Source organism: Nyctibius grandis, chromosome 9 (genome assembly GCF_013368605.1).
Source record: "Nyctibius grandis isolate bNycGra1 chromosome 9, bNycGra1.pri, whole genome shotgun sequence".
Taxonomy (NCBI): domain Eukaryota; kingdom Metazoa; phylum Chordata; class Aves; order Nyctibiiformes; family Nyctibiidae; genus Nyctibius; species Nyctibius grandis.
Genome location: NC_090666.1, coordinates 28,064,236 through 28,079,468, shown reverse-complemented (window position 1 = coordinate 28,079,468; position 15,233 = coordinate 28,064,236). Strand labels below are relative to the sequence as shown.

The window sequence follows — 15,233 nt, the reverse complement described above, 5'->3', positions numbered from 1 at the left end:
CAGTGTGGGTAGGGAGCATCTCTCAGGCTCCCTGCAGTACAGACCTGGGAAGTATTAGCTGGTTGAAAAATTGCTTTATCCAAACATTAAAAAAAAAGCAGCTTCTGGAAGAGGAGAAAGGCTAGTTTCAGTGAAGTTAATGGTACAACTCCCCTTAGCATGAGCCAGGAGCAGGATCTTGTCTTGGAGCTGCAGCGAGTACAAGCAGCGTTTCTCCCGGACCGTAAACCGAAAGTTGCTGAGAGTTATTATGCACGTGTGCGCACAATAGTGCTCAGAGCCTGTCCACTGAGATCTTTCCTTGGGGATCCATATAAAACACCTCTCACAAAAGCTGCCCTGTATGCGAGCAGAGGAACTCCATCTAGTGACGTTAAAGAAAAAAAAAGCCCACAAAGCCTTTTTCACACACATGTAGTCATGTACCTTTTATCTTATTGCCAGTCTGTTGAAGATATCAGCACAGCTAAACAGCACACACTTACCATATGGGATGCTAAAAATGCTGCTGGGGAAGTGAATTCAGTCCCTGCTCTGAATTCTGCCAATGCAAAAAAATGTCCCCTTTGTCATGGTGGTGAATGATTTTTCTTGTTCCCCTTTCTCCTTGGATTTATGTTAACCCTGGGTTTCAGCTGAGTTTGATCTCCTCGCTTTATTGTATTGCAAACAGTAGTCAATAGCTCTTCAGCTTGAGATTGCCTGGATTTATTTTCAGGTCAAGTCAACTCTCCTTGACCCAAGTCTGAACCAAAATACATTCCCAGAAGATTCCCCCACAGGATATCGCATCCGAAGACAGAGCGACATTGTAATGAGTTCAAGGTTTTCAGCTCAGTACAACGCAGTCCTTGTTGGCGTGGGGAAGGCAACCGAGCCATCCTTCTTATTTCAGAGCTGAGCCTTCTCCTGGGGCAAGTCTCAGCAGATTTTGTCATCTACCGGTCACTTCTCTTCATTGGACAATGTCATCAATTGCATTCCTGGTGTTTGCGCTCTGAAGGGAAGCTGGTCTCAGCTCCTTACCTATGTGTTTGCATAGCTCTAAACATGTGTGCATGGAATTTGGTGTGCAGACTCTAAGCAACTGATGGGATGATCTGCATTCATACTCTTTTTTTAAGGAAAAGTGGGATGTCTTATGAGGACTGCCTGGCACAGAGGCAGAACCAACCGATATTGCATCACAAAGTAAAAAAGCACTGCTTTGAAGACTTGTGACAAAAATGGAATGAACTCATGAATTTATCCTGGATGATAAATCTTCCTTCAAAAGAAGGCAGCCTTATGTTTAGTACAAAAGACTGTTTATTTCTTCTATGAAAAAAAAAATACTAGTAGTGTAATCGGATAGGATTAACCTTCCAGGGGCTCTGGCCAGAAGCTAAAGCATAGACTGCCTTCTTGTGCTCGCATTGGATAATTTGAGTAGTCTAAGACCTCTCTGGTTTTCTAAGCATTGGGCCATGAGCTGATGCCAATGTGCTTTGTACCTAAAGCCAATATTAAGGACCTCAGCAACAAGGGTTTCTACAGAAACTAAAATTGTCCAAGGGTTTGGCTAGTTATAAACTGCTTGTCTCAACTGGGAACCTGGCCCAGGTATGGAGAAAAATACAGCTTTGTTAGTGTTTTTCATCTCAAGCAGGTAGTTGAATACATTTCTGGCAAATACATAAATAACATACAGCTGACTTAATGTTGCATTAAGAGGCTTTGTGGTTTGTGTGCACTGACTTTGTTGTTTTGACTGATCCTGGTTAATGTTGCATCAGCCCTTTTTATTTGATCTAGTCATTTCATTACCTAGGAACAGTCCTGTGTGCACTTCTGTCAGTGGGAGCAATGATGCTTCAAATTTCACACCTCATTGGGATGGACTGGAAACTTTTCAGTGAGGTAGCTGGGTTGGCAAAAGGAAGGAGAAAAATGAGAAGTCCAGGAGACGTTTGCATGTGTGTGCTCTCTTGTGCAGAGTGTCCCATGCGATTCAGGTGATAAGCAAATCCCACCTTTTCTGATGGGCCAAGTTGAGTTATCTGTGCCTGAGCTGGTTAAGAGTGCGATGTGGTCAAACTGGCATGAGTTTTATTATGGTGCAGGAGCTATTCAGCAGTCACTGTTACCTTGTGCGGTAAGCTTAAGCTATCTTCTCACCTTGTTCCTCTGGAATAAGCTACTTTGGGTGGTGAGTTATCACAGAGGAAGGACGTGGTCATGAACAGTTACTGTACAGTAGCTTGTATGTTGTCTGAAGACTTTCCTGTGGCTATTAGGAGAGCAGCCATGTAGCAGAACAACACTGCTTGGGATAATTGGGATTGTGCTTATGGTGCTGTGTGAAGTTGATGTGAGCTCAGGTCTGCATATGTTTTTGCCTGTGATCTACAGCCTTCTCATGAGGGGAGATCCGCTCCAGAAGACAGCAGGGCTCGTCAGGGACTTGTGCATGGGTTGAGTGTCTGGAGAATGTGCACAGTAGGCAGGAGTCCTGTCCCAGTCTCCTCCATGCCTGGAGCCAAGCTGGAGGACGTTCAAACCTACATCACCCATGGGGCTGTGCTACCACCATGCTAAAGGTATGGATGGAGAAAGGGGGGTAGGACATTCCCATTTTTGAAAGGAACACAAGATTTATGGGGTCAGGAAAGAGGCAGGGAGCCCAAGGTGAAGTGTGACTACAGCTGTGAAAGGGGGCTTTGAGACTAGTCCCACCCCAGCTGCCTGTTGTGAGGAGAACCTCTTCCATATGCTGTGGCTGGCTGTGTGCAGGGTGCTCCTCAAATGTCTGCCAGATGTGGTCCCTCAGGGGAGGGAGGTGTTTATTGGCCTTGATCTGATTGCAGTTTGGGAAGGAGATAGATGTCACTCTTCTGCAGACACTTCTGGGTATGTGCCACAGTAGGACTGGAGCCTCCTGGAGAACTGAGACCAGGCACGTAGGGAGTCTAGATCAGGCAGCAGCTGAAGGAGAGTTTTGGTGAGCCCATGCGTTGTGGCTGGCCATCCAGTTCTACCCAAATCCTGAGTGTCTGGCTGGACTGGGAGCCAGGAGAGCTCAGCAACTTCCACTGCTGAGCCAGAAGCAATCCAGGAGGAGACAGCCAGCTAGTTCCCAACTCACAAACATCAAACTGAATGCAGCTGTAATGTCTTTGTCTTCTCACCTGCCATCGGTGTTTGCTAGCAGGCTACACAGTGACTGTTCACAATGAAACCAGTAAAAGAATTACCCTTTGTGTTCATTTACTTAACATTTTCAAGGAGTTGTGGCTAAATGGGGATGACCTTCATTCTCGGCTCCCATGCATGGGCTTAGCTCCAACAACTCCAGTCAAGCTATGCTGACTTTGGGCAGCTGGGACTTGGGCCCTGCTTTTAACGTCCCTTACTCAGTGCTCATGCAGTCAGTTTTCCTTGCCAAGATTATGTTTGCTTTCCTTCCTAAAGGACTGATCTAAATATCATACTTTAAAACGATATGTCTTTTTCCCTCCGCAGAGGACAATATGATATGCCACCGTTGAATTAATATGTCTATGAAAAGTGAATGTAATCTCCCCAGTAGATCCCCTTTCCAAAAGATTTACGATTTAATAATTTTTTTATTTCTTACCGGTGTGTAGCATTCAGTCGTTTTACACCTAGCAGGAATTTTTCTCATGGAAGCAAGTGAAGGCGGGGGGGATCCCATCATCCTAATTCAAACTCCTTTCCTCCGTCTCCATCCCCAGTGTGCCGCTTGTAACCCTTGCTGCTGATGCAAAGTTAGAGTCCAGCTTTCCGTAGCGTGGCTTCTGTCAAAACCTACCCCCAATACATTAATGTCACCTTGCTAATTTGAGACAGTGCTGTGCAGAGAGGAGAAGTTTATGGATAGTGTTTATGTAACAATCAATGCCTCTGAAAAATCTTCACTGCTGGCTGCTCAGTTGCTCCAGGCAGGGTTTCTGGCATGGGGTCCTCTTTTATCTTCCTCGTGGACACGCTCCAGCATGCTCCCAAATAAATGTCAATAATGCCTATGACAGTAGGTTGTGAAGCCACAAATAACATCCATAGGTAACACCTTTATTTAGTGGAAGGGTAAGATGGAAATGGACTGTGAAGGAGAGAGCCATCTTCAATAATTATTAGCTACACGGGTAATGCTCCTAATTACACCACCAATTGATTGCTCCTAAAAGCTCTTGTCACCTTGAAAATGGTAAATTGATTGCTCTGCCAGCCCTTTCCTCAGTGGATCTTGCTGGGATGTGTGCCATACTGCTGCTTGGCTTTTGGGAAGCTCGCTGGGAACGATGGCTGCAATTCCCACTGGGACTGATGGCATGCGTGCTGCCGGGTGGCTGGATGGGAGCGTTAACCTCTCTCCTGCTGCGTCTTTGGGGGGAAAAAGACAAAGAATGGTTAAAATCCTGGGTGGCCCAGTTGATCGAGACCCCCGTGAAGTGCTGTGTGCTTTGCGTTGTCTCTCTGAATCGGTGCTGTTCACCATCACTTGTCAGGAGTGGATGCTGACGCAGCGTCCCCAGGGCAGTGTTTCGCAAGGCTTTCAGCATGTGGTGCTTCAAACCCCAGATGCTGGAGGCCTGTGACATCCCAAGGAGCTCGGCTTTTGTGCTCTAAAATCTTCCTTTTAAATTTGGTCCTTATTGTTGTGGTGGTGAAGTTGAAAATACAGCTTTGGAGCTACAGCATAGATGGGAACCGGCCCATGAGGGGCCTTCTGCAAAAAAAAAAAAAATAGTATCTCATGAACCTTTAAACTAACGGGTGGGTGGTATGAAGGAGAAAGGGAAGTCCTGCCCTGTGATTTCTCTTTTATTGCGTGGTTTAGGCTAGGCCAGGGGAAGCAGGAGACTTGCCCTAGGATGGGTTGCAGTCACCCTGGCAGCCTCTGCCTGCTCATCTCTTCCTTTGCTCTGCGGTTCTAAGAGGAGAAGTTCTTTCTGCCGCAGTTTCCATAGCTGTAAAATAGGGTAATGCCGTGTGTTTGCACGTGTGAGCTCGGCATCCCAGGGCGTGCTGAGCATCCCACCCAGCACTGCCACTGTGCCCCTTGCCTTGGCTTTCCCACCCTCCCAAGCTGTGGCAGCTCCTTCAGTATGGGGCACCTCTGGCTCTCTTTATTCTTCCACAGAGGAGGACATTGGTCTCCTCTGAGCTGTGTACGAGTACAACTGCCTTTCCCACGCTGCTGCAAGCACCAGCAGTGCCTTTCTGCAGTGCAGCAGAGGGAAGGGCACTTCTCCTTCCTCTCTTCCCCTTGGTTTTCCTCATCTTGTGTCTCTTCCAAACCGGACAGGATGGAGCTGGACAGGAGGCCAGCCCTGTGGCTTTCCTGACGGCTGCCAGCGGCTGCTGATGCTGCTTTAGGCATGGCTTGGCATTAAATGACTTGATTGTTTTCTGTTGGTAGGGGAAGTGAAGCTGGGCAGTACCGCGGTCACTGCCTACTGGAACTTTGCTGCTCGTTTCCTCTCTGCCTGCGATTCCAGAGGTGACTCCTGATGTAGTCATCTGTTTATTCCTTTTGTTAGTCCGGTGGCTTGTTCCTCCATCCATCACCCAACCGACGCAGCGAGGGACATGACCGGGAGAGGACAGAGAACTAGCTGTCTTGGAAGAGGGAGGAAATGAGCACTGCGTTTTCAGCCCACTGGCGCTGGCCCCCAGGACTGCAGGAAGCTTTTTTTTTTTTTACCTTCATACACTTCACAGATCACAGCCCGATTCCTCCAGGGCTCTGCCCGACTTTATCATCTTGATGTGGGTGTTTGCGCTCCTGGCCGGCGCGTTGTTCTCCACCTGTGCATGAGGCTGCTGCTTTTGGACGCCCGCTTGGTGATGCTGCCCCCGCCTCGCTCTTGCCGTATGCAAATCCTCGCTTGTGCAATGGAGAAATGTTTCCCTTTGTCCCTTTTTGATGTTTGCTGTGCTATTGAAATGCTCCCCCACCCAACATGTATATGCACTTTGCCTTACTGGCTTTCTCTCTCACTCCCAAAAAAACCTTGCTAGCACTTGAAGTTGCTAACTTGCATTTATTTTTTTTTAATTTCTCTGTTGACTTGAGTAGGCAGGGCTGGGTGTTAACTTCCATCTGCCTCCCAGTTAGGAAGAGAAGCCTTAAGAGAAAAATGAGGATGCTTTGAGCCTGCCTTCCCAATGCCAGCAGGGAGAGGCTGCAGGGACTGTGGGAAATTGCTGATTTTTCTCTCCCCCCCCACATTAGCAAAAACTTGTGCTTTTGGAGAAAAAAATAATATACTGCTGTACTTCAGGCAGTTAAACAAAATATAGATGCAAAATAATTGGATAAGCAGTTAAAATAATAATCTGGCTTTCAGTGCCGCGTTTTGCCCACCACCCTGTGCCTGCCCCTCCTGCCGTACCTATCTCCACGGGTCAGAGCTCGCCCTTAGGTGTGTTTATCTGCGGTGCTGAGCATGGTGGAGCCTGGACCTCACGCACGGCCCCCCCATGGTCTGGGAAAGGCAGAGACTCGTTGTGGAAGGACCCCAAGAAAAACCCAGTGAGGCGAATCCGCTGCACCGTGAATGTGACCAATCCCTCCCTGGCATGTTTCCCCAGACTCCTCTGTAGCAGGGTGAAGAGCTGCGGACCTTGGCTTTCCCCTTTTTCTAAATATCTGGAGACAAATCGTTTTCAATGAGCGATGGATTGCCTTGCCTGGATAGCTGCATCTACAAGGACTTTCTGGTCACTAGACTGTCTGAGATCACATCTCTTGGGACACCTGCTTGGACTGGCAGCAGATACCAACTAATCACAGCAAGCAGGTAGCATCTCGACCTTCTGATGATCTTATCTGGGGTGCCCAGCTTCTCCCCAGCTCTGCTTGCCGTGTTTTAGGGAGGTGGTTTCATATCATGTGGGGTTTTTTTTTCCAAGACCGCCTTGTTTTGCTCACCGCCCAAGCATTTCATCCCTGAACACTGAGCAAAATCTGGCATTCGTAACGGAAAGGGGAATGGGCTCCATTTCTCGTGCATGAGGAACGTGCTCGCTATAAAAAGATAGCTGGAGGGAGGAACACGGAGAGGGCAGTGAGGGCTCTGCTCTCAGCAAATGTGGGAGAGGGGAGGTTGCCTGTGGCTCCTGGATAGCCAGCAGCTTTGCGGTTGCAGATGCTGGCCTGTATTTTTGGAGAGCTGTGGAAGAGATTGTACCACTTGATGTTATTTTCTGGCACACCAAGTAAGGAAAAACCACTCCGCTTGCTTTTTTGGCTAAGTGACTCTGGAGTTATGCTAGAGTGCCTTTATTTGTATTTTTTTTTTCTCTCTAGGATTTTAAGAGCATGATTTAGTCAAGTGCCTTCAGTACATATTTATTTTTAAACCTAATCCTGTCTTTGTCTTAACTCATCATGCTTCAATTCTGCCAACGTCCGCGGACTTGGGCGAGCGCTCGGAATTTAAGTAGATGCTGAAACTCTGCTCACAGTGAGCTGTGACGCAGGGAGTACCTCATCCAGGGAGAGTGGGGGTCAGAGAGGGAGACAAAGGTACCTTACATCTCACCCTCTCCATCTATGGGATGGTGAGAGACTCATCCCTCTGTCCTCCTTCCCTGGCACCTGAAACCCCCAACAATGTTGTGAGCGTGGTGGTGGATGGGACGGTCCAGGTGGCCTGTGTGGTGACAGAAAAGCTGAAGCTAGTTGTGCCTTCACTTGCAGGGGCGTAAATTTGACGCATTTGACTCCGCTCCTTGGTGTGGGGGTAGAATTAAGGAGGAGAAATGGAGCACAGTTAAAATAGCAATCTCTCTTTTTTCAGAATTAAGACTGCTCTGTCTGCTGGTAACTGGGAGTCCTTTTAACCCGCACCCTCACTATTTTTAAATGGGTCCCTTCTGCCACAGAATAAAATGTCTGGTTTTACCTGCATCCCTGACTTGCTTTAAGCTTGAGAACTTGTGCTAGGCGCTTTCCTGGGAAAACATGTTCTCTTTTGAAGCATGTGTTTGCCCCCAGGTTTTAATGCAAGATTTTAATTGTCTGTGGAAATAGGATTAAGCATCTTTGGGGAAACAAAATATGTGCTTTCTGGGAGTGTTGAAGCCCTTGGGTTGCAAGTGCTGAAACGCCCTGTATCTTCCAAAAAGTACTGGTTAAGATGTGTTACCTAACCCGTTTCTCCTGGCTGGACAGTGGCTCGGTGATGACGAGGTGATTTAGGCGCTCGGAGCCATACGTGTGTCAGCGTGTGTTCCAGCAGCAGGGTTTGGGCAGGGGGGGCGAGCCAAGCCCCCTGCCATGGGTTATCTGGTGTTTTCGGAGCAGCCTGGTGGTACCTGCATCAGATCATCAGAGCTGTTGGCACCGTTGTCAGGCTTCAGCAAGTTGTGCTGTGTGGCTGTTGTGTTGGCAGGTAGATCATCATCTAGTCCTAGCATCTTCCCCGGGGCACGGAGACAGAGTGACCCCGCTGGAGCTGAATGCAAACATACACCCTTCCTCTCCACGCTCTGTCTTAATCACCTGCCTTTCCTGGGCTGGGGAGCAGTTCGAAGGAGTGGATTTCAGTGTTAAGTAGCGAGTTTCTGGCTGCCTGTCACTTTTCCTTGATGTTAATTTTCTTTGCCCTGGATGAGGGAGTAGAGGTGAGAATCTGCTGCCTCCCCTTGCCTTGTCTTCTCCATATTTTATAGTGGTGGGGGAAAAAAACAAAGCAAAAAAACCCAGAAAACAACTAGAAACCTGCTTTTCTTTTCTTCTCCCCCCCCTTCCTCCCCCTTTTTTCCTCCCCTTTTTTGTGTTTTTCTCCTTTTTCCTCCTGTTTTTATTTTCTCTTTTTTTTTTTTTGGTGTTCTTTTCTCTCCGTTTTTTCTCTCTCTCCGTTTTTTTCCCCGCTTCTTTTTTTGTCCCATCCTAGTGTCAGTCCTCTCTCTCTCTCTCCTGCCACCGGGCCCTGTGCCTCCCCGCTCTCCCGTTCATGCTAACGGAGACCCCACTAGAAGCTCCCACGTTAACCCCCTTCCCCTCCCGGGCTGTACCCAGCGGCCGCTTCCCCGCTCTCCCCCCGGGCCCGGCCCGGGCCGCCCCCGGAGCTCCCCTCGCGGGGCCCGGGCGGTGCCGGGGCGGGCGCTGGGCCGGGCCTCCCCGAGAGGCGGTTCCCCCGCCGCGGATATAGCGGGGCGGCGGGGGCGGGCGGCGCTCACTCGCTCCGCCGGCGCCCAGGCTGCGGGAGGTAAGGGCGGGGGGAGCGGAGCCTCAGCCCGGCCGGGCTTGGGGGGCCGCGGCGGGACGGGGGGTGTGTGCGCCGCGGGTGTCCGTGTGCCCCCGGGCCGTGCGGGGTGACAGCCGCGGGAGGCTGGAGCAGTGCGGAGCTCCCTCGGGCCGAGCTCCCCGTCAGCCCCGCAGCCTCCCTCGGCGGCATCCCGGCCCCTCTCGGGATCACGTTTGGTGACGGTGGGGGGGGTCCCCCGCACCCCGCCGGGGTTTCCCGTGGCCGGGTTAGCGGGCTGGCACAGCTCGCCGTGCTGGGGCTGGGAAGGTCTTTTGAGGCTTTGGGGTCACCGGCTTTGGGCTGCTGCAGCATCCCGGCACCCAGCGCTGCTCGCTTCTGGGTGCCCCTTTCTCCTGTGTGCCTAGGTTTGCTCCAGAGCTGCGTGGGACGCTTGTTTCCCCAATTATTATTATTTTTATTCAATTCGGAACTGCAGAAGAGAGTTTAAAGGTGCCGGGCTCAGTCTTGCGAAGCCCCTTGAGGGCATGGGTGTTCTCCTGCGGTGGCCAAACAGCCTGGAAGGGGCTGCGTTGCCTACCTCCCCATGCTGGTCCTTTGACATGGGAAGGGTGAAGGTGTGTAGGTGACAACCCAACCAGCCATCCTGGCTTTCCTTGGCATAGCTCACTTTTTCCCCCACTCGGGAAGGGCATATCCCAGCTTGCCTGCACCCCTGAGCTGCCCGGAGGCAGGTCTGAGTGCAGGCAGGACCGAGCTGCGAGGTGCTTTGTGTGGAAGAGGGGGTCCTGAGAAGTTCCCAAAAGCATTGAGGGCTTGAGCGGTGCTAGGCTGCTCTCCTAGGCAGGGGTGCTCATGCCCAGTTACTTTTTCATAGCCTGCAGTGGGTCCTGGGTGGGAGGTGGGATGGGGAGGGTGCAGTCTGCGTCGGCTCCAGGGACATCTCTAGGTGTCTGGAGCAGGATTTTTTGATATTTCCTTTCCTTCACGTAATAACTCCTGCAAACTAGTGGGGACTGGCTACAGCACACATGCCTGCTGGGTGAAGGGGTGATGGCCTGCAAGAGTTTTGCAGTGCGGTGGACACAAAACGCGGTTCTAGCTGCCTTCACAAGTTTTTAGGATATTGTGCTGTCTGCAGAGAGCGCTAAAGGTATTTTTTTAGGAGCACAGAGTGGCTTTGTTGAGTTTGTCTGGTGGATTCCCCCCACGCTTCACAGCTAATCTGGGTGGAAATCGGAGCTCGGATTACAGCAGCTAATCCCAGACTATAGAGAACCCAGCCTCGTAAAGCCATAATCTCTGAGTATAGCCCTCCTCCCTGGGAGGGCTTTGAGCCTGGGAGGCCATATCGGTTTCAGATTTTTTGTTACCATGCTGGGGATGCGAAAGTGCAGAGGCATGCGGGCAGCCCCGGACAGATGGATGCATGTGCGTGCAGCAGACCTGCTCTTGGAGTGGAGGCAGGCTGAGATTTGGGCTGAACATCTTTTGTGTTCAATAAGATCCCCAAGGTGGTTGTGAGTGAGCAGCTGGGATGGTGGTGCCCGCTCCTAGCTGCTGTCTTCATTTGGTGGCCATGGTGTCCCCAGCATTGGTGTGAGCCCCAGCTTCGAGGACTTTCTGCTGCCCTGTTGCTGCCTCTCTGTTGGCACCAGTGATCTGACGCCCTGCAGCCAGGTCTATTTCCTCTCTGTTAGGGGACGTGCTGGAGGTTTGGCGGCGGAAGGTCACAACTCCATCCTGGAGTTTGGCTTGGGTTGGGGGCTTGAGGTGTGGAAGGAGCCCACTCCCCTTGTTGGACCACATTCCTTCCCAGAAGATGCCCAGGCCCACCTGTGCTACTTCTATGGGGTGTTATGGGGGTCGCCTGGTGTTCTTTGTGCTCTTGCCTCATTGTCCACAAATAGTAGCAGGAGATGGTGGCCTGTGCCGTGGGGCTTGGAGTTTGTGGATTTTAGGGAGTTTGCTTTAGTTGTTGTGGGTGTTTTGAGATACAGGGACTTGGGGATGGTGCTGCTTCTCCCCGTGCTTGAGAGGCCTTGAAAAGTGTTTGCGCTGGGGATACAGCGGTAGTGGTGGGACCCTAGATGAGGTCTAGCAGGAGACCCATCCCTGGGCTGAAGCGAGCATCCTGGGGCGCTGCGCTGGGCAGCGTGCATCCCTACTGCCTGCACAAGCTGCCCATACCGCCCAGGCTGGAGGGTGGCATGCGTCTCTGCCGGGGGGGGCAGGATCAGCCCTTCTGCCCTGCATAGACATGGGTTAAATAATCATCTGCTTCCCTGAGCTGGAGATGGGGGATCATCTATCCTGGGACAGAAAGCTGCTGCTGTCTCGGCTCCCTTTTTAGCCAGCGTTTTAGCAAAATCCGTGTGTAATTTGGTTTGAAGCTCAACTCTGCCTTTTAGCAGGCCAGCAGGATGAAAGCCTGGAAGGCTGTATAGGTTTGAAGCGATAGGCTAGATCTTCTCGTGGGGCCAATTTGGGCCATGTTTGTGAAGAGATTTGATCTCCCCTGGATGCGTGCATGGCCCCCCTCATTGTTAGTGCCACCAGCTTCCCCTCCACTAGGACAATAGTGCCTTGAGTCCTCCCTGGTAATCTCCCCTCGTATCTCCCTTCCCTTCCGTAGCCTGTATTCCTGGCAGGCAGGGAGGGCGGGAGGTTTGGGAAGAGCCAATTATGCAGATGGAAGAGCGAGAGGTGCTGTGTCAACTGATGTCCCTTTTCGGGGAGTGGGGACGAGAAGAGGATGCTGAGCATGGGAGCGTGTCTGAGCTCTTCCCTGCTCGCTGTAAGCCCCACCAAGAGGCCCTATGGTGGGGTTGAGGATGTTCAGAGATACGTGTGGCTGCAGGAGTCGTTTCCCCCCATTGCGCTCTCATGCTGGTGTTGCCCCTGGGGCTGGGGTGGCATCAAGGGGTATCTCTCACTGCTGGGGCTGGGGGCATGGGGAAGAACAAGGTGGCCACAGTTCAGGATGCTAGAAGTGTCCATGGTGGGGACTATGGGTGGGCTGGCTGACCCAGTGCTCTGGCTCAAGTGAAGCCGTGCAGGACAGATGGGGTCCATACCTTGGAAACCTATCTTTTTGTCTTTATTGTGGCATGCCCTAAGCTGGAGCCTGTGGACACAGGGCTCTGAAACTTGCTTGGCTTGAAGCGTGGTGGTCACGGGCCAAGGCAGCCAGCTGCTGCTGTGGGTGGTACTGGTGGCCCTGTGGGGCGGGATGGTCCCAACAGGGGAGGCAGCATTTTTGTGCTACCCCAAAAGCACAATGGCAATTAGCAGCCCAGCTTTGGATTTTGCTTTGTCCGCTGCCTGCTGATGGAAGAAGGCGCTGAAGAGGCAAGAAAAGTAGATGTAGAAAAGCAAAAGGGTGGGGAGGAAGCAGTTGTTGTGGAGCCAGCTGTGATGGGGGAGTGTTTTGTAAATCAAAGCGCTCTCCTAAAAAGAAAACCTAAGCCTAGCAGATCTACTCAGCGGTCAAGCTCTGACTTTTTTTTTTTTTTTTTTCTTTTCTTAGAGCTACGTGATAATCGTTAGATGCAGGGGATGCTTTGTAAAATAGAATTCAAGGGAAGCGGGGGTGGAGGATGGAGCAGGATTTAAATTTAAAATTGGATGAGGGTACAAAGCCCCTTAGTTCCACATTTCTGCTTAATGCAGCTGGAGCTGGGCTTGACAAGATGCTGACCAGAGCTTGTGGTAAATGTTTTACGGTACCGTGTATCAGCCAGATCAATTCTACTACACTTGAGGGAGTGCAGATAAAATGGCTTAAAGATTCCCCTGCTGAAAGCGATAGTATCATCATTTATGCTGGAGAGGACAGATTTAGTCGCCTGACGTTTATTTGGCCATGGTATACTTTGCGGCTTTCACACTTGGGGACGATAGCCAACCTGATGATGTCAGATGTGAGCTGCAAGAGAAGAAAAAATATCACAAAAAAAGCTAGTGCTGTTCCTCTTGTCGACCAGATGAGTTTTTGCTATGTGTCTGTTTTGGTTGTTTTATTCCACGGAGCTCTTTAATGGAAAAGTGTCTTATGAGAGCAGGATATTACTAAAACAGCGTGTCCTGTGTGTGCTTCGCGGTACGAAGATGGCGGCAGAAATACCTTTGTTGACTTAGGTCATTTCTTTTGATCCTGTTTTGCCTGTAGGTCGCTTGAACTCCTAACGGAGCGAACATGAGCGCACTTGATTTGACTTCCATCCTTGATTTTCTGGAAACGGCCAATTTGACGGAGATCAACTGGACGTGCAACAACAGTGACTGCATCACGGTTGATGCGACGACATGCCCTGGCACGCTCAACAAAAGCGCCCTGCTCTACACCCTGTCCTTCTTCTACATTTTCATCTTTGTCGTAGGGCTGGTGGCCAACTCGGTTGTGGTATGGGTCAACCTCCAAGCCAAAATGACTGGCTATGAAACCCATCTCTACATCTTTAATTTGGCTATCGCCGATCTGTGCGTTGTCATCACCCTTCCAGTGTGGGTTGTCTCCCTCGTCCAGCATAACCAGTGGCACATGGGAGAAATCACGTGCAAGATAACTCACCTTATATTTTCTATCAACTTGTACGGCAGCATCTTCTTCCTGGCTTGCATGAGTGTGGACCGCTACCTCTCAGTTGCCTATTTCACCAATTCCAGCAATCGCAAGAAGAAGATAATCCGTCGCTGCATCTGCATCTTAGTGTGGCTTCTTGCCTTCTTCGCATCTCTCCCAGACACCTATTATCTCAAGACGGTCTCTGCCAACAACGAAACCTATTGCCGTCCCGTCTATCCAGAGGAAAGCTTCAAAGAGTGGTTGATTGGCATGGAGCTCATCTCTGTCGTGCTGGGCTTTCTTATCCCTTTTCCCATCATTGCTCTCTTTTATTTCCTCCTTGCGAAGACCATCTCCGCCTCCAGTGACCAAGAGAGGAAGAGCAATGGGAAGATAATTTTCTCCTATGTTGTCGTGTTTCTCATCTGTTGGCTACCCTACCATGTCGCTGTCCTGCTTGACATCTTCTACAGCCTTCATTTCATACCTTTCAGTTGTCAGATAGAGAACTTCTTATATGCTACTCTTCACATCACTCAGTGCTTCTCTCTAGTCCATTGCTGCGTCAACCCCATCCTGTACAGCTTCATTAACCGCAACTACAGATACGAGCTCATGAAAGCCTTTATTTTCAAGTACTCTGCCAAAACCGGTCTCACTAAACTTATCGATGCTTCCAGGGTGTCAGAAGCAGAATACTCTGCTCTGGAGCAAAATGCCAAATGACTGCAACCCCATAAAGAAACCTCCTTCCCTCTTTGACCTTTTTGTGTGTGTGTTGTGGTGGTGTTTTTTTAATTTACCCTGCCTTTCCCTGTGCTTGTTATGAACGGGGCATGAATTCCAGCCTACAAAAGAGAAATAGCAAACTGTAATTTAAGAGTAGAGTTGGGTGCAAAAATGGAAGTGGTACCAAAATTAAGCCTTTTGGTGGTGTGTTTTGTTTGATCTCCTCCCATCCCAGTCTGGACTTCTCAACAACGCTATGCAAATGGAAATGACTTTCTAGCAGACGAAGCCATTGTGTACCATAGATAACATGCATTTCCAGGATAAGCTTTTTCTTCTGTGTGTAGATTCCCTCTCGTCTCCTTGTATATGTTATATATATAGTGTGTGTTGTATTTAAAAGCTCGAGACTTTATTTTCTGGCTCTTTGTGTACCTTATACAATTGTATTTGAAAGTTAAATATATTTTTATCATGTATTTGAAGTATATTGCTGATGAGTGTATTGAGTGTTGTAGTCTGAGTGTTAGATTGCCGTTTGGTTTAAACTATCGTAGGGAAGAGGACGCCAATAATTAGCAGTATGGAAATGATCTCTTAGGTGCATCCTCCCTGGCTGGCACACTTTATCGACCATATGGGTCATACCCACATGTCTGGAGCATGAAATGTATGTACTGTAATATAGTTACCGTCATGTTAAAATTAACAGTATTGTA

At 49.9% G+C, this 15,233-nt stretch overlaps 1 protein-coding gene across 1 annotated transcript; it reads left to right on the top strand.

Moving 5' to 3' along the window:
• The first annotated feature begins 9,156 nt into the window (after nucleotides 1–9,156).
• Nucleotides 9,157–14,854, top strand: ACKR3 (atypical chemokine receptor 3). The gene is made up of 2 exons (XM_068407893.1): nucleotides 9,157–9,221; nucleotides 13,390–14,854. The coding sequence occupies exon 2, from the start codon at nucleotides 13,417–13,419 to the stop codon at nucleotides 14,509–14,511; it is 1,095 nt and encodes a 364-aa protein (XP_068263994.1). The 5' UTR covers nucleotides 9,157–9,221; nucleotides 13,390–13,416; the 3' UTR covers nucleotides 14,512–14,854.
• The last annotated feature ends 379 nt before the right edge of the window (nucleotides 14,855–15,233 follow it).

Bases quoted from the DNA above. Each gene is read 5' to 3' on its own strand.
- ACKR3 (XM_068407893.1), top strand. From the start codon at position 13,417: ATGAGCGCACTTGATTTGACTTCCATCCTTGATTTTCTGGAAACGGCC.